The sequence below is a fragment of the Triticum urartu genome, chromosome 5A, assembly GCF_056163025.1.
Source record: "Triticum urartu cultivar PI428250 chromosome 5A, HENAU_Tu73, whole genome shotgun sequence".
Classification (NCBI taxonomy): Eukaryota; Viridiplantae; Streptophyta; class Magnoliopsida; order Poales; family Poaceae; genus Triticum; species Triticum urartu.
Window position 1 is genome coordinate 31267002 of NC_141877.1, and position 24188 is coordinate 31291189.

The 24188-nt window shown below is 44.0% G+C and overlaps 1 protein-coding gene across 1 annotated transcript; it reads left to right on the plus strand.

Moving 5' to 3' along the window:
- The first annotated feature begins 14548 nt into the window (after nucleotides 1–14548).
- On the plus strand, nucleotides 14549–14926 carry LOC147967736 (RNA-binding NOB1-like protein). The gene has a single exon (XM_087523231.1). The coding sequence runs from the start codon at nucleotides 14564–14566 to the stop codon at nucleotides 14924–14926; it is 363 nt and encodes a 120-aa protein (XP_087379357.1). The 5' UTR covers nucleotides 14549–14563.
- The last annotated feature ends 9262 nt before the right edge of the window (nucleotides 14927–24188 follow it).

Below are 24188 nucleotides of genomic sequence, written 5' to 3' on the forward strand. Positions count from 1 at the left end.
GGAGCTGATGCTGCTTTAGCTCTCGCTCGCGCTGCTGCTCTGCTCTTGCTCTCGGTCCCCTACCTGGTCTGCTCTTGCTCGTGCTGCTGCTCTCGCTCTTGCTCTTGCTTGCGATGCTGCTCCGATTTAGCTACACTTCAGTCGACTGAATCGACTTTTGGGTCAGTCGATTTTCAGGGGGTGGGGGGGCTCGCCAGAGTTAAGGAAGAACCAACCGCAGTGGGGAGGGGGGCTCGCCGGAGAGGTACCCCACTATCTATCTTAGGGTTCAGGATGGGGGCGGTGGTCACCGGCGGTGGTGGGGCGGTGGCGTGGGGATCGCTGGAGAAAAAGCTCGGCACGGGGGGGCCTACAGGGATGGCCGGGGCGGCGGCGGACCGGCGGTGGGGAGTGTTTTCGGGGCGGGCGGGGCGGCGCACCGCCGGTCGCGGGCGGCGGGGGGCGACTGTTTGCCGGTGGTGGCTGGCGGCTCAGGGTGGTGGAGGTTGAAGATGAACTGCAGGCCCTTGATTTCGTATCCAACGGCTGCAAAATCGACTTACCAAAGATGAAAAAGTTAGTCGACTGACTTGTATCCTCACCTCTAGTGCGTTCAGTTTCGACAGTAAAATTCAGTTTCAACAGCAAAATTCAGTTTCGACCGTTATTTCGTTTTCTATAGTTAAATTCAGTTTCGACAGTTAAGTTCAGAGATGAGTGGCTGATGTATACATCTAGCACTTTGTGGTTATGTATTTTACGTCATCTATTGGAGATGCTATTAGAATTCCACTCAGGTTAACGTTGTCTCTCTTGTCCTGCTTCAGCCTCGGCGTCGTACAACTCACCGGAGCTGCTCCAACAACGAAACCCTCCATCACAGCGGAGCAGTACCTCGGGCTCCATCTCCAGATGCCTAAGATCTTCTTCCCCTCCTCCGACAGCCAAGTCAGCCGGAGCATCCTCACCAGCCAACTCAATCACGCTGAGATCGAAATGGCTTCGCCAAATAGGTTGTACACTTCTTGTGGTTTGACTTAATCTCACCATGCTTCTTTGCATCCTGTGATCTTCCAATTCTTGTGAACCAAACACCCAGATTGGCAGAAATCCTTTGTTTTTAAATTCTCTGTTTTGCACGTGCATTCCTATCCTATTCCTGCCTATTTCCTATTCCTGCATTGTTAGAATCCTAAAATTCAAACAAGCCCTTACACAATTACTTCTGTTACAGATATGAGTAAAAGAAAACCTTGTGTGGTTTGTCCTGCTCCTGCGCTACTGTGTTCCACCCCAGCTCAGTTGCTCCAATGACAGAAGGGTTCACCATAGAAGGGATCTGCTCTCTAGACTGTCTTTCACCGCCTCAGACCTTCTTCCCGCCGCCAGCTGCTACTTCTTGAGCACTGCGTTGGATTTGCCCGAAGACGAAAGGATGATGCAGCAAAGTAGCGTAAGTATTTCCCTCAGTTTTTGAGAACAAAGGTATCAATCCAGTAGGAGGCTACGTGCGAGTCCCTCGTACCTACACAAAGCAAATAACTCCTCGCAACCAACGCGAATAGGGGTTGTCAATCCCTTCACGGTCACTTACAAGACTGAGATCTGATAGAGATGATAGATAATATTTTTGGTTTTTTGGTATTTTTGGTATAGAGATGCCAAGTAAAATAAAAGCCAAAGTAAAAAAGCAAAGCAATAATAAAGTGATGGAATATTAATATGATGAAGATCGACCCGGGGGCCATAGATTTCACTAGTGGCTTCTCTCAAGAGCATAAGTATTTCTACGGTGGGTGAACAAATTACTGTTGAGCAATTGACAGAATTGAGCATAGTTATGAGAATATCTAGGTATGATCATGTATATAGGCATCACGTCCGAGACAAGTAGACTGACTCATGCCTGCATCTACTACTATTACTCCACTCATCGACCGCTATCCAGCATGCATCTAGAGTATTAAGTTAAAAACAGAGTAACGCCTTAAGCAAGATGACATGATGTAGAGGGATAAATTCATGCAATATGATAAACAAACCCATCTTGTTATCCTCGATGGCAACAATACAATACGTGCCTTGCTGCCCCTACTGTCACTGGGAAAGGACACCGCAAGATTGAACCCAAATCTAAGCACTTCTCCCATTGCAAGAAAAACCAATCTAGTAGGCCAAACCAAACTGATAATTCTAAGAGACTTGCAAAGATAACCAATCATACATAAAAGAATTCAGAGAAGATTCAAATATTGTTCATAGATAATCTTGATCATAAACCCACAATTCATCAGTCTCAACAAACACACCGCAAAAAGAAGATTACATCAAATAGATCTCCACGAGAGAGGGGGAGAACATTGTATTGAGATCCAAAAAGAGAGAAGAAGCCATCTAGCTACTAACTATGGACCCGAACGTCTGAGGTAAACTACTCACACTTCATCGGAGGGGCTATGATGATGTAGAAGCCATCTGTGGTGGATGCCCTCTCCGGCGGAGCTCCGGAACAAGCCCCAAGATGGGATCTCGTGGGTACAAAAGGTTGCGGCGGTGGAATTACGTTTTTGGCTCTGTATCTGATCATTTGGTGTACGTAGGTATATATTGGAGGAAGAAGTACATCGGTGGAGCAAGGTGGGGCCCGTGAGGGTGGGGGCGCGCCCGGGGGGGGGGGGGTAGGGTGCGCCCCCTACCTCGTGCCCACCTCCTGGCTTTCTTGACGTAGGGTCCAAGTCTCCTGGATCATGTTCGGTGAGAAAATCATGTTCCCGAAGGTTTCATTCTGTTTGGACTCCGTTTGATATTCCGTTTCTTCAAAACTCTGAAATAGGCAAAAAACAACAATTCTGGGCTGGGACTCCGGTTAATAGGTTAGTCCCAAAAGTAATATAAAAGTGGAAAATAAAGCCCAATATGGTCCAAAACAGTAGATAATATAGCATGGAGCAATCAAAAATTACAGATATGTTGGAGACGTATCAGGCATCCCCAAGCTTAATTCCTGCTCGTCCTCGAGTAGGTAAATGATAAAAAAGAATTTTTGATGCGGAGTGCTACTTGGCATAATTTCAATGTAATTCTTCTTAATTGTGGTTTGAATATTCAGATTCGAAAGATTCAAGACAAAAGTTCATATTGGCATAAAATAATAATACTTCAAGCATACTAACTAAGCAATTATGTCTTCTCAAAATATCATGGCCAAAGAAAGTTCATCCCTACAAAATCATATAGTTTAGTCATGCTCCATTTCGTCACACAAGAATGCTCTCATCATGCACAACCCCGATGACAAGCCAAGCAATTGTTTCATACTTTTAGTAATCTCAAACTTTATAAACCTTCGGGCAATACATGAGCGTGAGCCATGGATATAGCACTATGGGTGGAATAAAATAATGATGATGGGGGTTATGTGGAGAAGACAAAAAAGGAGAAAGTCTCACATCAACGAGGCTAATCAATGGGCTATGGAGATGCCCATCGATTGATGTTAATGCAAGGAGTAGGGATTGCCATGCAACGGATGCACTAGAGCTATAAATGTATGAAAGCTCAACAAAAGAAATTAAGTGGGTGTGCATCCAACTTGCTTGCTCACAAAGACCTAGGGCACTTGAGGAGGCCCATTGTTGGAATATACAAGCCAAGTTCTATAATGAAAGATTCCCACTAGTATATGAAAGTGACAAAAAAAGAGACTCTCTATCATGAAGATTATGGTGCTACTTTGAAGCACAAGTGTGAAAAAAGGATAGTAGCATTGCCCCTTTTTATTTCTCTCTTTTTGGGGGGCCTTTTTTTTCTTTTTGGCCTTTCTCTTTTTTTATATTGGGACAATGCTCTATTAAATGATGATCATCACACTTCTGTTTATTTACAACTCAATGATTACAACTCGATACTAGAACATAGTATGACTCTATATGAATGCCTCCGGAAGTGTACCAGGATATGCAATGAATCAAGAGTGACATGTATGAAAGAATTATGAATGGTGGATTTGCCACAAATACTGTGTCAACTACATGAACATGCTAAGCAATATGACAATGATGAATGTGTCATGATAAACGGAATGGTGTAAAGTTGCATGGCAATATATCTCGGAATGGCTATGGAAATGCCATAATAGGTAGGTATGGTGGCTGTTTTGAGGAAGATATAAGGAGGTTTATGTGTGAAAGAGCGTATCATATCACGGGGTTTGGATGCACTGCCGAAGTTTGCACCAACTCTCAATGTGAGAAAGGGCAATGCACGGTACCGAAGAGGCTAGCAATGATGGAAGGGTGAGAGTGCGTATAATCCATGGACTCAACATTATTCATAAAGAACACATATACTTATTGCAAAAATCTACAAGCCATCAAAAACCAAAGTACTACGCGCATGCTCCTAGGGGGATAGATTGGTAGGAAAAGACCATCGCTCGTCCCCGACCGCCACTCATAAGGAGGACAATCAAAGAACACCTCATGTTTCAAAAAATTTACGTAATGTTTACCATACGTGCATGCTACAGGACTTGAAAACTTCAACACAAGCATTTCTCAAATTCACAACTACTCAACTAGCACGACTTTGATATTATCACCTCCATATCTCAAAACAATTATCAAGCATCAAACTTCTCTTAGTATTCAACGCACTCAAAAGAAAGTTTTACAAATCTTGAATACCAAGAATATTAAATTTTTAGGAAAATTACCATGCTATTTAAGACTCTCAAAATAATCTAAGTGAAGCATGAGAGATCAATAGTTTCTATAAAACAAATCCACCACCGTGCTCTAAAAGATATAAGTGAAGCACTAGAGCAAAACTATATAGCTCAAAAGATATAAGTGAAGCACATAGATTATTCTATCAAATTCCAATTCATGTATGGATATATCAAAAGGTGTGTACAGCAAGGATGATTGTGGTAAACTAACAAACAAAGACTAAAATCATACAATATGCTCCAAGCAAAACACATATCATGTGGTGAATAAAAATATAGCTCCAAGTAAAATTACCGATGGAAGTAGACGAAAGAGGGGGTGCCTTCCGGGGCATCCCCAAGCTTTGACTTTTTTGTGTCCTTAGATTATCTTGGGGGTGCCATGGGAATCCCCAAGCTTAGGCTCTTTCAACTCCTTGTTCCATAATCCATCAAAAGATTTCACCCAAAACTTGAAAACTTCACAACACAAAACTCAACAGAAATCTCGTGAGCTCCGTTAGCGAAAGAAAACAAAAGACCACTTCAAGGTACTGTAATGAACTCATTATTTATTTATATTGGTGTTAAACCTACTGTATTCCAACTTCTCTATGGTTTATAAACTATTTTACTAGCCATAGATTCATCAAAATAAGCAAACAACACACGAAAAACAGAATCTGTCAAAAACAGAACAGTCTGTAGTAATCTGTAACTAACGCAAACTTCTGGAACTCCAAAAATATCTACCAAAATAGGAAGACCTAGACAATTTGTTTATTGATCATAAGCAATTGGAATCAGTATTTTATCACGTTCTGGTGATTTTCAACAATTATTTTCGTAAACAGAAAGTTTCTGGAAATTATAGCATGATCAAATAACTATCACCCAAGAAGATCCTATAGGTTTAACTTGGCACAAACACTAATTAAAACATAAAAACACATCTAACCAGAGGCTAGATCAAAGATTTATTCCTAAACATAAGCGAAAGCAAAAAAAGTAAAAATAAAATTGGGTTGCCTCCCAACAAGCGCTATCGTTTAACGCCTCTAGCTAGGCATAAAAGCGACGATAGATGTAGGTATTGCTATCTTTGGTAGGCAATTCTTCAATGAGGCATCTACCTTCCTTAGAGATTTCTTTCTTTTTAGTAATTATCAAACTTTTAGGCACAAAATCGAAAAATTCATTTGTAGCAAATGGTTCCTTAATGATAGCAAAAAGATTGGGATGAATACTTATAGATTTAAGATCCGCAGTTCCCTTACTAGAGGATTCACCCTTATTCTTAGGAACATACATAAGCTTAGCAACTTTATTAGAAGGACTTTACTCTTAACGGAAGAAAAAGCGAATCCCAAGTTGGTAATGATACCCTCAAGTTTATCGATTCTTGTGGAATCTTGATTTATTCTCTCATTAACTATGGGTTCCTTCTCCTTAATATTTTTCAAAGTTACTCCCACCTTAGATCCATATTGGGTAATTTGATTGTGGATCTTTTTATCTAGATTTTCAATTAATTCAACGGTAGCAACTTTATTTTCAATAATTTCATGTCTTTGCATTACATGCTCCAAAGTTAACATAGTTCCATTAACCAAAAGAGGTGGTGAGCCAAATAAATCTATCATAGCATTGTAAGAATCAAAAGTGTGGCTACCCAAGAAATTCCCTCTAGTAATGGTATCAAGGATATATCTATACCAAGGATTAGCACCTACATAAAAATTGCGGAGAAGAACTGAAGTAGATTGCTTCCTGGTAGATCTATTTTGAGCATTGCAAATTCTATACCAAGCGTCTTTTAAATTTTCTCCTTCCCTTTGCTTAAAATTTAGAACTTCGTTCTCGGGAGACAACGGAGAAGATATAAGACTAGCCATAATGACAATCAAGCGAGAAAAAGGCAAACGGAAAAGAGAGGGCGAATAAAACAGCAAGGGTGAGGTGGGGGGGAGGAAAACGAGAGGCAAATGGCAAATAATGTAATGCGAGAGATAAGGGATTGTGATGGGTACTTGGTATGTTGACTTTTGCGTAGACTCCCCAGCAACGGCGCCAGAAATTCTTCTTGCTACCTCTTGAGCACTGCGTTGGATTTCCCCGAAGAGGAAAGGATGATGCAACAAAGTAGCGTAAGTATTTCCCTCACTTTTTGAGAACCAAGGTATCAATCCAGTAGGAGGCTACGCGCGAGTCCCTCGTACCTACACAAAGCAAATAACTCCTCGCAACCAACGCGAATAGGGGTTGTCAATCCCTTCACGGTCACTTACGAGAGTGAGATCTGATAGAGATGATAGATAATATTTTTGGTATTTTTGGTATTTTTGGTATAGAGATGCCAAGTAAAATAAAAGGCAAAGTAAAAAAGCAAAGCAATAATAAAGTGATGGAAGATTAATATGATGAAGATAGACCCGGGGGCCATAGATTTCACTAGTGGCTTCTCTCAAGAGCATAAGTATTTCTATGGTGGGTGAACAAATTACTGTTGAGCAATTTACAGAATTGAGCATAGTTATGAGAATATCTAGGTATGATCATGTATATAGGCATCACGTCTGAGACAAGTAGACCGACTCCTGCCTGCATCTACTACTATTACTCCACTCATCGACCGCTATCCAGCATGCATCTAGAGTATTAAGTTAAAAACAGAGTAACGCCTTAAGCAAGATGACATGATGTAGAGGGATAAATTCATGCAATATGATAAAAAACCATCTTGTTATCCTCGATGGCAACAATACAATACGTGCCTTGCTGCCCCTACTGTCGCTGGGAAAGGACACCGCAAGATTGAACCCAAAGCTAAGCACTTCTCCCATTGCAAGAAAAACCAATCTAGTAGGCCAAACCAAACTGATAATTCTAAGAGACTTGCAAAGATAACCAATCATACATAAAAGAATTCAGAGAAGATTCAAATATTGTTCATAGATAATCTTGATCATAAACCCACAATTCATCGGTCTCGACAAACACACCGCAAAAAGAAGATTACATCAAATAGATCTCCACGAGAGAGGGGGAGAACATTGTATTGAGATCCAAAAAGAGATAAGAAGCCATCTAGCTACTAACTATGGACCCAAAAGTCTGAGGTAAACTACTCACACTTCATCGGAGGGGCTATGATGATGTAGAAGCCCTCTGTGGTGGATGCCCTCTCCGGCGGAGCTCCGGAACAGGCCGCAAGATGGGATCTCGTGGGTACAGAAGGTTGCAGCGGTGGAATTAGGTTTTTGGCTCCGTATCTGATCGTTTGGGGGTACGTAGGTATATATAGGAGGAAGAAGTACGTCGGTGGAGCAAGGTGGGGCCCACGAGGGTGGGGGCGTGCCTGGGGAGGGGGGGGGGGTAGGGCGCACCCCCCTACCTTGTGCCCACCTCCTGGCTTTCTTGACGTAGGGTCCAAGTCTCCTGGATCATGTTCGGTGAGAAAATCACGTTCCCGAAGGTTTCATTCCGTTTGGACTCCGTTTGATATTCCGTTTCTTTGAAACTCTTAAATAGGCAAAAAACAGCAATTCTGGGTTGGGCCTCCGGTTAATAGGTTAGTCCCAAAAGTAATATAAAAGTGGAAAATAAAGCCCAATATGGTCCAAAAGAGTAGATAATATAGCATGGAGCAATCAAAAATTGTAGATACGTTGGAGACGTATCACCGGCAGCCACGACAACTGCATTACCATCATCAACTGAGCAGATGACCTTGGGGACTACACGGGTCCGCAAGAGAGGTTGCACTCTTCCGTGTCTGCTTACGTTATGCATCGCTTAATATGATGACATGCTACTTTATCGTCGTGTTCACCTATTAGACTCCGACTCAGGTCCAAACTTATGCTGAAACTTGAGTTTTTAAATGGTTGTGGGGTACATATTGGGGCAGCAATCAGTACTATCTGTCTACTATCTGGTTAATCTCGGGTGTCTACTATGAGTTTCATGTTGGGTGCAAACAAACATTAAAGGAGCCATTATCTGTATTTTTTAACTAAAGCTATTATCTGCCTGCTATCGTTGATTTTGGGTCTATCCACAGTTTGCTACCTTCACTCTGGATTTGTGCATGCACTCCTTACATAATCTCACTATGTTATATTCCTATGCATGTCAGTTATTGTACACAATGGAACTGAACATGTAGAGCAAAAGAGACGAGTCTTGCGTGGCAATAAAATTTCATGCAGACGTCGCTCCATGGTGGGCGCAAAGGCAGCCCCCCTTCACCCATTTCGGATCGTAATCAAGAGGAAGATAACTGTTCTGAGGGGGATTCAGAAGCACAAGACCACTCCTATTTACACCATGAGGTCTTTGCTCTAACTTGGCATGCTTATGTTGGTAATATCATGCATATGGTGCCTTGCATTGCTTATTATATACATCAAACATGTCATGTGCTAAGTTTAGACATGCTTTGTGTCAATGCCATTTGTTTAGTTTCTTTATCATATATGTGAATCATGCAATGTCATCTTGTTTAGCCAGGCATCATATATGTGAATTTTGCAATGCCACCCTGGTTAGCCAGTCATCTTATATGTCAATTATATCATGACATCATTTTTTTATTATGTGTTAAATTTGTCAACAATTTTAGTACATTCAATTACTCTTCCTGTGCATCAGCCATTCGGCACGGTCATGGAAAAATCTGGAGTGGAAACAAGGTCTTCAGAGCAGACAATGCTATCTGACGAACCACATGTCTTGCTGGTTATAGATAGCTCCTCAGAGGAGGATTCAGAGACAGATGACCAGTCCTATCCCCCCCCCCCCCGAGGTGCCTGCTCTAACTTGGCAGGGTTATGTTGCTCATATCATGCGTATGGTATCTTGCATTGTTATGCCATTTGCTTAGTTTAGACATGATTTGTGTGAAAGCCACCTGTTTACTGTCTAATTACCATATATGTGAATTATGCAATGCCATCTTTTTGTAAGACATTATATATGTGAATTATGCAATGCTATCTTGTTGCAAGGCATTATATATGTGAATTATGCAATGCCATGCTGTTTAGCCAAGCGTCATATATGTGAATTATATCATGCCATCTTTTTTTTGTATTTCTCATTGATTTTGTCGACAATGTTTGTATATTTAATTGCTCTTCCTGTGCATCAGCCATTTGAATTGGTGATGGAGAAATCTGGAGTGAAAACAAGGTCTTCAGAACAGACAATGCTGCCTGGTGAAGTAGATATGTTGCTGGCTACAGATAGCTCTTCAGAGGAGGATTCGGAGGCAGATGACCAGTCCTATTATTCCCCTGAGGTGTATGCTCAAACTCGGAAGGGTTATACTACTCATATCATGCATATGTTGTATTGCAATGCTTAGTTTTTACATCATATACATGATATTGAATGCCATCTCCTTAGTTGACACATCATATATGTGATTGCCCTCTGCTCACTTCCTTAGTATATAAATCATATATTTGAATTATATCATGCCACGATGTTTACATAGATAACATGTATCTGAATTATGGCATGCCAACCCATTTTCTAAAGACATAATATAGTTACATCATCTCATCCTATTCACATAGTCATCATATTTTGAATTATTTCATTCTATCCGTGAATTATATCATGCCATCATGTTTCCATCAACAGAAGGTTTGTGATTAATGGCATGCCAACCACTTTAATAGACACATCGTATAGTTATATCATGTCATCCTGTTTACATAGTCATCATATTTTGAAGTATGTCATTCTATCCTGTTTAGTTAGCTATCATACATGTGAAATTGTGTCATGCTATCCTGTTTAATTAGCCATCATATATTTGAAATTATGTCCTGCTATTCTGTTACTAACCCAGTTCCCGTTGACACAACACCGTCTCCACCACAGAGCACCCAAACACGAGTAGTTAGTAAGGCAACTGCAGTGCCCAAAGCACGAGGACCACCACTCCGAACCCCAAGTCAATGCTTAAAGCAGAAGAAGAATTGTTCCCAGGTCAGCTTCCGTAGCTATGGTTCATACTACTTTGCTCTTGCATCACTGTATTTGCTCATACCAACTAATTTCAAATTTGAAGGATGCAATTGAAACTCCAATGGCCCAACAGGTATGTTTTAAACCTGTTTCTTTAACGTGTTTGCTGTTGTAACTTGCTCTATGTTGATTTCAGTTTCAATTGAATAAACAGTTATGTTCTCATGCCATGCACATTACAAGTGTTGTTGTTGCTGTGTAGTTTCCCACACTTATATTCTGTCTATGCTGCTTTGTCTTAAATAGATATGATTCGAACTGTATCTATCTTGATTTGTCAACATAAACTAGAATGATATAGACCATACAGTGACCATACTACATAGATATATGTTTGTTTCATGCTGTTATCCTGTCCACCTTACCACTGAACTGGTTTACCAAAATGAGTTTCATATACTACATTGTAAACCTGCGATGTGTTTTTTTGTTTCTCCTTTAGAACGCGGATAAAATATTGGAGAAGAGTACCCCGTTATGAAATGGTAAAGGAAGTAATGTAGATCAGGTTCAACATAGTGAGACATCCCTGTTGTTCTCCAAGAAAGCTGATAAAAACTATATTGAAGACACTGAGACAACCCCAAAGTCCTGTCTTGATGTAGTGTTCGAGTTACTGGCTACTACTGTTGGCACCAGCTCTTCGTACTCGCTGCCTGAATCAGTTCGGCTTCTTGAGTCTCAACTTCAAGTTGAAAGACATCGATCCGATGTTACGCGACAGGAAGTCGATGGACTGAGGAAGTCCTTGCAGAATTCAGATGCATACTTTCTGGTGCAACAGCAAGTGCTGGAGGATTTAAGCGCCAAACAAGAGAAAATTAATAAGCTTGCTAAGCATCTTGCCAGCATTATGGGTACCTAGGATATTGTTTCTTGAGCTCTTCTGAAGTGGTTTCAGTTCTGGACTTGTTTTGCTGTGGCGTTTATATGCTTCTTTGTTCCCTATATTTGCACTTGTGGCGAACTTTGATGCCCAGTGGATGTAATATGTGTAATAGCCATGATAGCCTAGCGTAAGTTGCTTGCTTATTTATTTCCGTTGTCTTGTTTATTTGTTTTCTTGTAGTCAGTGCAGTTATTTTTCCGCGGTTTGCTAGTGGCCGGAATAGCCTATTTTTTAAAACTAGGCCACATTAACAATGGGCTACATATTTACTGTAGTTAAGATGGGCATCCTACGGGCCGTAGAAACAATGGGCCTTCTAAGGGCCTTAGAAACAATGGGCCTTCTACGGGGCGTAGACACAATGAGCCTTCTACGGGCCGTATCATCAATGGGCCTTCTACGAGCCGTATGATCGGTTGGCCAAACATGGGCCAATAACAGACCACATTATGGCCGTAAATGGGCTAGAGTTGAAATCGTCCATTCATGGGCCGACCATAACGGGCCGTCGTTAATAGGCTGTATTTGATGACGCTATGAAAACGGCCCAACGTATTAACGGGCCACAAATGGACCGACTGTAACCACGAGCTGTATTTGGCCCACAAGCAGAAAATGATAGTAACGGGGCGAAAGTAAACGAATGCTGGAAATGAGCCCAAGAATAAATTGGCCCTGAGAAGGCCAAAAGATAACATGGGCTAGAAACGGCCCAACGGAATAATGGGCCGTTAATGGGTATAAAGTGATACATTGTTCATTACGGGCCAGTTTTACCACGGGCCGTTAATGGGCCGAGGGTTAATAAGGGCCTCATATGGGCCAAAAGACGTCATGGGCCATACATGGGCCAGAAGTTAAAACGGGTTGGAATTACATTGGACGGCCCAGATGACGCTACTAGGCCTAATTCGGATAGGCCGTAAATGGGCCCTATGTTAGCGGGCTGTAAATGGGCTATATACAAATAGGTCGTTAACAGGCTTGTCGTGGGCCGGCCCGCCACCTTTTGACCAAGTCAAACGGGCCGGCCTTTTCACAGGAATGGGCCTCTGTTGGGCGTGCCATGTGTCGACGTATCATAGGCGCTTTGGGTCCAATGAGTGGATGACATCTGTCCCAACGGTGAGCCGACACGTGTTTCCTCCAGCCAATGATGATTTTACACGTGGAAAATCCCCATTGGTTGAGGCTATTAACGGGTTATCGGATCCAAAACCGGACCCGATAGCTTAACGGCGTTCCATTACGGTGGATGCCACGTGTAGGTCACCCTTGACGAAAGCACTTCTGTGACGCGCGATTTATCGTCATGGAAGTGGACACTTCCGTGATGATAATTATGGTAATGTCATGGAACACTTCTATGATAGCACATGTATGACTATCTTGATTCTGTCATAAATTTCTCATGGATGTACATGCATGACAGAAAACGTGACCTACTGTGACAAACACGTATCATCACGGAAGTGTATTTTTTGTAGTGTTGCTTGAAATATTAACTTCAACTCCTAGAACATCTCATATGCTCCATGATGTTCAAAACGTCGTTAAAGTCCCGGTTCTAAGCCATAAAGCATGGCACACTGAACTATCGAGTAGTCATCAACACGCGACTGCCAGGCATTCACAATGTCTGCAATTGCCGGTGCGGGTGGTACACCTAGCGGTGCTTCCAGGACGTAATTCTTCTGTGCAGCAATGAGGATAATCCTCAAGTTACGGACCTAGTCTGTGTAGTTGCTACCATCATATTTCAACTTAGCTTTCTCTAGGAACGCATTAAAATTCGACGGAACAACAGCACGGGCCATCTATCTACAACAACATAGACATGCAAAATACTATCAAGTACTAAGTTCATGATAAATTAAAGTTCAATTAATCTTATTACTTAAGAACTCCCACTTTGATAGACATCCCTCTAATCATCTAAGTGATCACGTGATCCATATCAACTAAACCATGTCCGATCATCACGTGAGATGGAGTAGTTTTCAATGGTGAACATCACTATGTTGATCATATCTACTATATGATTCATGCTCAACCTTTCGGTCTCAGTGTTCCGAGGCCATATCTGCATATGCTAGGCTCATCAAGTTTAAGCCGAGTATTCTGCATGTGCAAAACTGGCTTGCACCCGTTGTATGTGAACGTAGAGCTTATCACACCCGATCATCACGTGGTGTCTTTGCACGATGAACTATAGCAACGGTGCATACTCAGGGAGAACACTTATACCTTGAAATTTAGTGAGAGATCATCTTATAATGCTACCGTCGAACTAAGCAAAATAAGATGCAAAAAGGATAAACATCACACGAAATCAATATAAGTGATATGATATGGCCATCATCATCTTGTGCCTTTGATCTCCATCTCCAAAGCACCTTCATGATCACCATCGTCACCGGCGTGACACCTTGATCTCCATCGTAGCATCATTGTCGTCTCGCCAACTATTGCTTCTACGACTATCGCTACCACTTAGTGGTAAAGTAAAGCAATTACATGGCGATTGCATTTCATACAATAAAGCGACAACCATATGGCTTCTGCCAGTTGCCGATAACTGTGTTACAAAACATGATCATCTCATACTCCCTCCGTCCAGGAAAAGTTGTCCGCGTGGCAATTTTACAAAAAAAAACCTCCCCAAACTCCTGACACAACCCGCAGTCCTCGTCTTCTCCAGTCGATGCTCCGCCGCTTTGACACAGGCTCATGGACGCCGAAGCTCCCCTGCGCCGCGCTACTCCACTGCTCTCTCACGCGTCCTCCGCCGTCGCCACACCTGCCTCCTCGGCTGCTCCCTTTTGCCTCGCGTAGCTCCGCTGCTCCCTTGCCTGCCTCCCGAATCTCCTCTCTTTCACCCCAAAATTTGTTTCTTCTTCCTCCCGCCGTGTCTCTTGCTCGCGCCCACCCGCTCCCTCCTAGCGTTGATGGAAGAAGCATGGCCAGCCCTCAACCTGGCGGCCGGCGACGCGGCCTTCCGGCCCCCGCCTCCCCCCGGCACCGTCGCCCCGACCCTAGTGGCGTGGGGCACGGCCGCGACGGCGCAGCGGGAGACGGTGGCCAAGGAGTCGTCCGCGCAGGCGGTAAGCCGGATCGTGTCCAGCTGCGCCAACTTGAGCGGCCTGGCCGTGGCCGTCATCGACGCCAACGCCTCCACCGCGGACCGGCTGGTCACTATGCTCGAGGTCCTCGAGGAGGTGCGCAACGCCGCAGCGCGCCGGAGGCTCGCGCTCTTTCCCACCCCCGTCGAGCAGGCCCCAGAGTTCCTCAAGGTCGAATGTTTGCTTTAGCTGGCCTAGACCTCCTACTGCTGTTTTCATTTGCTGAATAGAGCTTAAGCTCTGCACTTTCATGGACTGAAGTTCATTTTACTCATCGAATTATTTACCATGTCATAGATTTCCATTCTCTGCTCTCTATTATCGCTTGATGCTCTCTGCATTGCTGTATTCAGAAATGTTCACTAGATTTAGAAGACAAAGCCAACACCTTCATGGAGTAGAATCCCTGCTCTGGTTTACTGTACAAATGTTGATTCAGAAATGTTGTGACACGTTCAGACTGAATTAGCAATTCAGAAATGTTCAGTGTAAAAATTCAGAATGTTTTACACAAAGTTTGTCTCCTAGATTTTGGATTCATGATGTTTTTGAAAAGGACATGCCTCTTTGACTGAAATTCTGTGGACACTTTCCAAGATAATTTTTGTTTGCTGCAAACAGTAAAAATACTCAGCAAAATCTTGTTTTGGATTCATGATGTTTTTGCTTGCTCTACTCCTTGTTGCTTAAATTCTTTCTTGCTCTAATGTGTCCAGTATAATATGTTTGCTTGCAAGAAGTAGTACTCCGAAATTGTAAAACTGTATTTACACTAAGGGAAGCAATCCAGTGCTAGAAAAACAAAATTTTCATTTACACTCGATTGAATTTACAGTATACCGAATTTGAGTACTTACAGAAAATTGCTGCTGTTGTCAAATTACTCTACTCTCGAGAGTAATGATTTCACTATCCTAATGCTTTATACTGCTGTCAAAACTACTCCATACACACACTGTCAAAACTGACAAGATGGTGGTGGAGGTGGGAATAAATGTCCCACAACATCTCCTAGAGTAGAAAATAAATGTGTGTAGTTTGCTCCACAGCAACTACACACACTAGAGTCACTACTGCTGTGTAAATTTTGAACTAAATCAAAAAAGTGAGGTAGAAAATTTAGTACAAGATCACTGAAATTTTGAAAATTCAGTTTCAAAGCTTCAGTGCATCTCAAGTCTGATTGCCACTAAATTGAGTACAAGATCTCTGAAATTTTGTTTGAAGCTTCAGTGTAAATGTTCTATTTTCAGAGTACAAGATCACTGAATACAGTTTCTTCGGGGTCCTATTTTTCATTGTGAATGTTCTATTTTCAGTGTAAATATTCTCTGTAATGGAGTATTGCTTGTCAAATCAGTGTGTAGAAATTTTAGGGCCATGTCTAGAAATTATGTTACTCCAACAATATCCAACTTAATCCACAGTAACAGTAGATCAGAAATTGCTTCTACTCTAGGTGAGATTCAGTTAACTGATGAACATTGGACATTGGGGGACACATTCAGTTAATTTCTGTGTTAACTGAATCTTTTTTGCAACATTTCTGTAGAGTACATGATGCATCTTTGGTGTTTTTACATCAGAACAGAAATGTGATTTTAATGCTAATGCATCTTTGTACAATCTTTGTCCTGGATTATTTCTCTAGCTTTGTATCAACTGACTGAATTTCATCTACAGCTTGAGAACCAGAGTAACTACTGTACTAAGAACATCAAATTCAGACTCACAACAGCAAATTGAACAGCAGTAGTAGTAGAGGCGGGCGGGGCAGGCTCACCAGCACAGGCGGGAGTGGCAGCAGAGGCGAGCCAGGGGAAAAGGCAAAAATAGCATCAGAGGTCCACGGCGTCGGCGTTGCCCACCAGTAGCAGTGCCCGAGGTGGGAGTGGCCGGAGTTGTCCACGGCACCGGCGGCTGAAGATGATAAAATCGGAGGTGCAGGTGGGCGGCGAAGGTGGGAGGACTTTGGCGGCGATCGTGGGCGGCGAGCTTCAACGGGCCCGGTGGCGTAGCTCAAGGCGGGCGCCGGCACAGGTCGCCTTCATGGAGGGCGGTGCAGGTGGGAAGCCGCGGCGCGGGTCCAAGCGAGCGGCGGCGCTGTTGTTGGTCAAACGCTGGGACACGGCGCTGGTGTTGGTCACGGTGCAGGTCCAGGAGGCCGGCGGCGCCCTGGTGGGTGGGTAGCCGGCGATGGCTGCAAGGCACGAGCGACGGGGGATGAGGAAGGAAGGAGATGGAGTTATTCATGACGTGTTTAAAACTCTGTGGGTTTATTTTGAAAAAAACAAATACACTGTCCCATGGACAACTTTTCCTGGATGGGGGGAGTACAATAAAATTTAGCATCATGTCTTGACCATATCACATCACAACATGCCCTGCAAAAACAAATTAGACGTCCTCTACTTTGTTGTTGCAAGTTTTACGTGGCTGCTACGGGCTGAGCAAGAACCGTTCTTACCTACGCATCAAAACCAAAACGATTTTTCGTCAAGTGTGCTATTTTAACCTTCAACAAGGACCGGGCGTAGTCACACTCGATTCAACTAAAGTTGGAGAAACTGACACCCGCTAGCCACCTATGTGCGAAGCAGGTCGGTAGAACCAGTCTCGCGTTAGCGTACGCGTAATGTCGGTCTGGGCCACTTCATCCAACACCGCCGAATCAAAGTATGAAATGCTGGTAAGCAGTATGACTATTATCGCCCACAACTCTTTGTGTTCTACTCATGCATATAACATCTACGCATAGACCTGGCTCGGATGCCACTGTTGGGGAACGCAGTAATTTAAAAAAAAATCTACGCACACGCAAGATCTATCATGGTGATGCATAGCAACGAGAGGGGAGAGTGTAGTCCACGTACCCTCGTGGACCCTAAGCGGAAGCATTATGACAATGCGGTTGATGTAGCCGTACGTCTTCACGATCCGATCGATCCTAGTACCGAAAGCACGGCACCTACGCAATCTGCACACGTTCGGCTCGGTCACGTCCCATGAACTCTCGATCCAGCTGAGTGTCAAGGGAGAGCTTTGTCAGCACGAGGTGTGATGACGGTGATGATGAAGCTACCGGCGCAGGGCTTCGCCTAAGCACTGCAACGATATGACCGAGGTGGATTATGGTGGAGGGGGGCACCGCACACAGCTAAGAGATCAATGATCAACTTGTGTATCTATGGGGTGCCCCCTCTCCCATATATAAAGGAGTGGAGGAGGGGGAGGGTCGGCCCTCTCTATGGCTGTGCCCCAGGGGAGTCCTACTCCCACCGGGAGTAGGATTCTCCCCTTCCAAGTAGGAGTAGGAGAGGAAGGAAGGAGGAGAGAGGGAGGAAGGAAAGGGGGGCTGACCCCCTTCCCAATTTGGATTGGGCTTGGGGGGCGCCCCCTCCTAGGCCGCCTCCTCCTCTCTCCTAGTAAGGCCCAATAAGGCCCATACACTCCCCGAGGGGTTCCGGTAACCCCCCGGTATTACGGTAAATGCCTGAACTCACTCGGAACCATTTCGATGTCCAAACATAGTCATCCAATATATCGATCTTTATGTCTCAACCATTTCGAGACTCCTCGTCATGTCCCTGATCATATCCGGGACTCCGAACAACCTTCGGTACATCAAAACACATAAACTCATAATACTGATCATCACCGAACGTTAAGTGTGCGGACCCTACGGGTTCGAGAACAATGTAGACATGACCGAGATTCATCTCCGGTCAATAACCAATAGCGGAACCTGGATGCTCATATTGGTTCCTACATATTCTATGAAGATCTTTATCGGTCAAACCGCATAACAACATACGTTGTTCCCTTTGTCATCGGTATGTGACTTTGCCCGAGATTCGATCGTCGGTATCTCAATACCTAGTTCAATCTCGTTACCGGCAAGTCTCTTTACTCGTTCCGTATTGCATCATCCTGCAACTAACTCATTAGTCAAAATGCTTGCAAGGCTTATAGTGATGTGCATTATCGAGAGGGCCCAGAGATACCTCTCCAATACTCGGAGTGACAAATCCTAATCTCGATCTATGCCAACTCAACAAACACCATCGAAGACACTTGTAGAGCATCTTTATAATCACCCAGTTACGTTGTGACGTTTGATAGCACACTAAGTGTTCCTTCGGTATCCGGGAGTTGCATAATCTCATAGTCATCGGAACATGTATAAGTTATGAAGAAATCAATAGCAACAAACTAAACGATCATCGTGCTAAGCTAATGAATGGGTCAAGTCAATCACATCATTCCCTAATGATGTGATCCCATTTATCAAATGAAAACTCTTTGTCCATGGCTAGGAAACTTAACCATCTTTGATTAACGAGCTGGTCAAGTAGAGGCATACAAGTGACAGTCTGTTTGTCTATGTATTCACGCATGTACTAAGTTTCCGGTTAATACAATTCTAGCATGAATAATAAACATTTATCATGATATAGAGAAATATAAATAACAACTTTATTATTGCCTCTAGGGCATATTTCCTTCAGACCACGCACATCGAGCTGAAAATCAATGAGAAGGTTATTGAATTATACCACATGAAGGAGCTGATGTGGCATCAATGCTCGCGGCTGGAGTGGCTCTCGGTTGGTGATCGCAATACCCATTTTTTTCACCTCCGAGCCAGCCAGCGACGGAAATGGAATATGATCAAGGTGCTCGCAAACACCACGGGTGTTCTTACTAAGGATCCCGAAGAGGTTAAATCAATGGTAACATACTTCTATAAGAATGTGTATACTTCCAAGGGAGTGGCTGGCATGGAGCAGGTGCTAGCAAGTGTACCCGTAAAAGTCACCCAACAAATGAATGAGAGCCTTACAGAGCCTAACACCAACAAATAGGTGAAGACTGCACTCTTTCAGATGTTCCCAACAAAGGCCCCGGGACCGGACGGTTTCCCAGCTCATTTTTATCAGCGACACTGGGACATTTGTGGAGACAAGGTGACCAAAGCGGTTCTCAGAATTGTGAGAGGCGAGGAGGATGTGGAGAGTGTCAATGACACGGTTCTGGTGCTTATTCCGAAGGTTTTAAACCCTACCCTACTTTCTCAATTTCGCCCGATAAGCTTATGTAATGTAATTCACTAAATTGTGTCCAAGGTGGTTGCAAACAGGGTAAAGCTCATCTTTCCAGATATTATATCTGAAGAACAGTTTGCGTTTGTCCCAGGCATGCTCATTACTGACAACATTATTTTCTCTTACAAGTGTTTGCATTTCATGAAGAAGAGCAGGGCTAAAACAAATAGCTATTGTGCCCTGAAGCTGGATATGATGAAGGCATATGACAGACTGGAGGGGGATTATCTTTAGGCCATAATGGAGAAGCTCGGTTTTGCTCCCACTTGGATCCAAATAGTGATGAACATGGTTCGGTCACTACCATTTTCAGTTCTTTTTAATGGTGAGAAATTAGAGGAATTCACACCTACCAGAGGTATCTGACAGGGAGATCCTATCTCCCCTTACCATTTCTTAATTGCAGCAGAGGGCCTTTCATGCCTTTTGAAAACCAATTCTCAGTCATCTGCTCTTGAAGGGATCAAGGTGGCTCCTATAGATCCGTCTGTTAATCATCTCCTTTTTGCTGACGATAGCCTATTTCTTCTTAAGTCAAGTGTTGAAGGGGCCACGATGGTATCAAACCTATTGGAGATATATTGTAATGCGTCAGGACAAAGAATTGATCATGACAAATCCTCAATTTTTTTCAGCAAGGGTTGCTCGTAGGAAAGGAGAGATGGTATTAAGCAAATCTTGAATGTGCACAATGAATTCTTAAGTGACAGGTGTCTGGCCATTCCCACTGATGTCGGTCAATCCAAGATGGGCACATTCAAGTATCTGAGAGACAGAGTCTGGGAGAAGGTGAGAGGATGGATGGAAAAGCTATTTTTTGCTGCAGGGAAAGAACTACTCATTAAATCAGTGGCTCAAGCAATACCAGTCTATTCCATGCCATGCTTCAGGCTACCAAGAGGATTGCGTGATAACATTACCTCAATAATCCGGTAGTTTTGGTGGGGTCAAGCAATGAAAGAGGAAACCATGTTGGGTCTCATGGGATGTGATGACAAAGCCAAAATACCTTGGTGGTTTAAGACATAGAAATTTTCAATCTAGCACTACCCGTGAGACAGTCTTGGAGGTTACTGAAGGACCCCAACTCACTTAGTGCAAGAATATTGAAATATGCTTACTACCCAGACACGTCAATTCTAGAGGCTGAACTTGGCAATCAACCTTCACAGATATGGCGGGCTGTGATAGACGGAAGGGAGATTCCCAAATAAGTCATAATATGGAGGATAGGTAATGCCAACACAATTGACATATGGGAGAACAACTGGATTCCCAAGGTTGGCCCTTTGCGCCCGATAACTGCTCTTATCCAAGATCCATCGAGGATGGTCTCCGAGCTAATTGACAACACAACAGCAACATGGCGGGAGGACCTGATCCACTCGGTGTTTTTACCTTTTGATCCGAATGCCATCTTTCCGATTCTGTTGTGCATCCGGAATATGAACGATTTTTTGTCATGGAGCGGTGAAAGAAATGGGGACTTTATGGTCAAATCAGCGTATCGAATGATCCTGAATACTAAGGAGCATATGGAAAACTGGATAGATGAGAATGCGGGCTCCTCGCACTCAATCATAAACAACAAGGCATGGTCGTCCTTGTGGCATATAAAGGTCCCGTTGAAGCTCAAAGTATTCGTATGGCGGCTGGCGCAACACTCAATCCCGACGGCTGATCTCCTACACCATCGCCACATGTCGACCTCACCGTTGCATGTGTTGTGTGGCAGGGAGGATTCTTGGAGGCACGACCTTCTTGACTGCACCATGTCAAGGTGCATATGGGCACTATCCGATGAAGGCCTGGTGGAGAAGATGAGCATAAACCAGGACAAAAACGCCAATAACCGGCTGTTTAGTTTGCATGAGGAACTATCGCAGAAGGAGTTTGTGCTTATGGTTGTGACACTTTGGGAAGTATGGAGATCAAGGAGGAAGGCTATTTATGAGGATACATTTCACATCCCGATGTCAATAAATATCTTTATCCAATCATATATTGCTGACTTAGAAGCCACTGAAAGACCCAAGGATAACATAAGGGGAGAACCAACAGTACAGCCGAGTCATTGGATTCAGCCGCCGGAGTTGCTATTCAAGATAAATGTAGATGCTTCGGTGGCCAGGAACTAGGGCCGCGACACTCGGCCACGAAGGGATCTCCATCTCCATCTCCTTCGCACCGGGTCCCCCTCTTGCCGTCCACCGCGCCGGTGGTCAACCCTCTGCCACCGATCCTCCTCCACGCCACCCTCCCATGCCGCGGTGCCCTCTGCTGGTCGTCCATCCTCTATCTGCTCTGACCTGTCCCCTCCGCCTCGCGAGCTCGGGCCTTTTCTCCCCGCCCCTGCCCCCCTCTCTCCTGTGCCAAGCCACCTCTACCCCCAACCCTCAATCCCATGAGAGGCCAGCCGAGTCAGCCCGCGTGCCTCACGACGACGTTGATCCCTGGCGAATTTATTGTTTGTTGACAATGAATGCATTCTGCTGCAGTACTACACAAAATAATTCAAGCTTTACATTTAGGTATGAGATCTGTGTCCCCAACAACATACAGTACTGCACTTCTTAAATATCAATGAAATGAACAACATTCATGTTTTTCTTCTGAATGAGTAGTATTATGGTAGCATCAATTTCTTTTATTGTGGTTAAAGCATTGATCAATTAAGATGTTAATCAGAAACTACATAGAGGTTGTTTTCCTCACTGCTCCAGGCCACCAGCCAGATAAACTGTCTGGTTGCTGCTGATTGCGTGTTACGTTGCGACGTCATTGACCTTGTAAACAATGTGGTTGGGATCGTAATGGCCGGGTCATAGTTTTCATTTGGCTGCACCGGGGAGGGATGCTGCTGCTCGGTGATGATGTCGGAGCCACACTGTTAAACAAAGGATTTAGGGTTTTGTGGCACACCTCCAACATGGGGTGACCTTTCCATTATATAGACATGTACAACATAATTACAAGTGGGGCCCGGTATATACAGAGTCTAACACCCTCCCTCAATCTTAACCGTGCTCAGAAGAATTCACTAGGTTGAGATTGCGCCTACACCCTTCAAACTGAGGAAGAGGCAATGGCTTCGTGAAGATGTCAGCAAGTTGATCTTTCGAGGAGATGAACTTGATAAGAAGCAGTTTCTGGGCAACATGTTCCCTGACAAAGTGGTAATCAACTTCGATGTGTTTGGTGCGAGCATGAAAGACTGGATTTGAAGACAAATACGTCGCACCAATGTTATCACACCAAAGTACCGGCGGCTGCTTCTGAGAAATTTTCAGCTCTCTGAGCAAGAACTATATCCAAATGAGCTCTGTTGTGGCATTTGCAACTGCTTTGTACTCAGCTTCAGTGCTACTGCGTGACACCGTTGCCTGTTTACGAGCACTCCAGGCGATCAAGTTGGAACCAAGAAACACTGCATATCCCCCCATTGATCGTCTGTCTTCCGGACTCCCAACCCAGTCTGCATCAGAGAACGCAGAGAGAACACCAGAGGGGGCCGGTTGCAGATGCAAGCCATAAGAAGAAGTGGACCGGATGTAACACAAGATGCGCTTAACTGCAGCCCAGTGAGAGTCTCGAGGAGCATGAAGAAACTGGCAGACCCGGTTGACAGCATAGGATATATCAGGATGTGTGATAGTCAAGTACTGCATGCCACCAACAATGCTGCGATACTCAGTAGCCTCATCAGCAGGAAGGAGAGAACCATCATGAGCAGACAGTCTGTCGGTGGAGGACATAGGTGTAGTAGCTGGCTTGCACTGGAGCATACCAGACTTCCGAAGAATATCAAGAGAATACTTCTGCTGAGTGAGAGTCAAGCCAGAACCAGAGGACAAAACCTCAAGGCCAAGGAAATAGTGAAGCTGCCCAAGATCCTTAACAGCAAAATCAGCACTCAAAGCAGAAACCAGGCGATCCGCAGCATAGTCCGAGGAACTGACCAGGATGATATCATCAACATAGACCAGGAGGTACATAGTAACTCTAGGTCACTGAAGAAGAAATAACGAGGAATCGGCCAGAGAGGGAACAAATCCATGAGACCGAAGAGTGGTGCCAAGACGCGCATGCCAAGCGCGCGGAGCCTGCTTCAGACCATAGAGTGCCTTAACAAGACGGCAAAGATGCTGCGGATGAGCTGGATCAACAAAACCAGGAGGCTGACGCATGTAAACCTCCTCCTCAAGAACACCATGAAGGAAAGCATTCTGAACATCAAGCTGACGAAGTGACCATCCACGGGTAATTGCCAGTAAGAGCAGAAGCCGAATTGTGGTCGGTTTGACCACGGGACTGAAGGTGTCCTCATAATCAAGGCCATGCCGTTG

Bases quoted from the DNA above. Each gene is read 5' to 3' on its own strand.
- LOC147967736 (XM_087523231.1), top strand. From the start codon at position 14,564: ATGGAAGAAGCATGGCCAGCCCTCAACCTGGCGGCCGGCGACGCGGCC.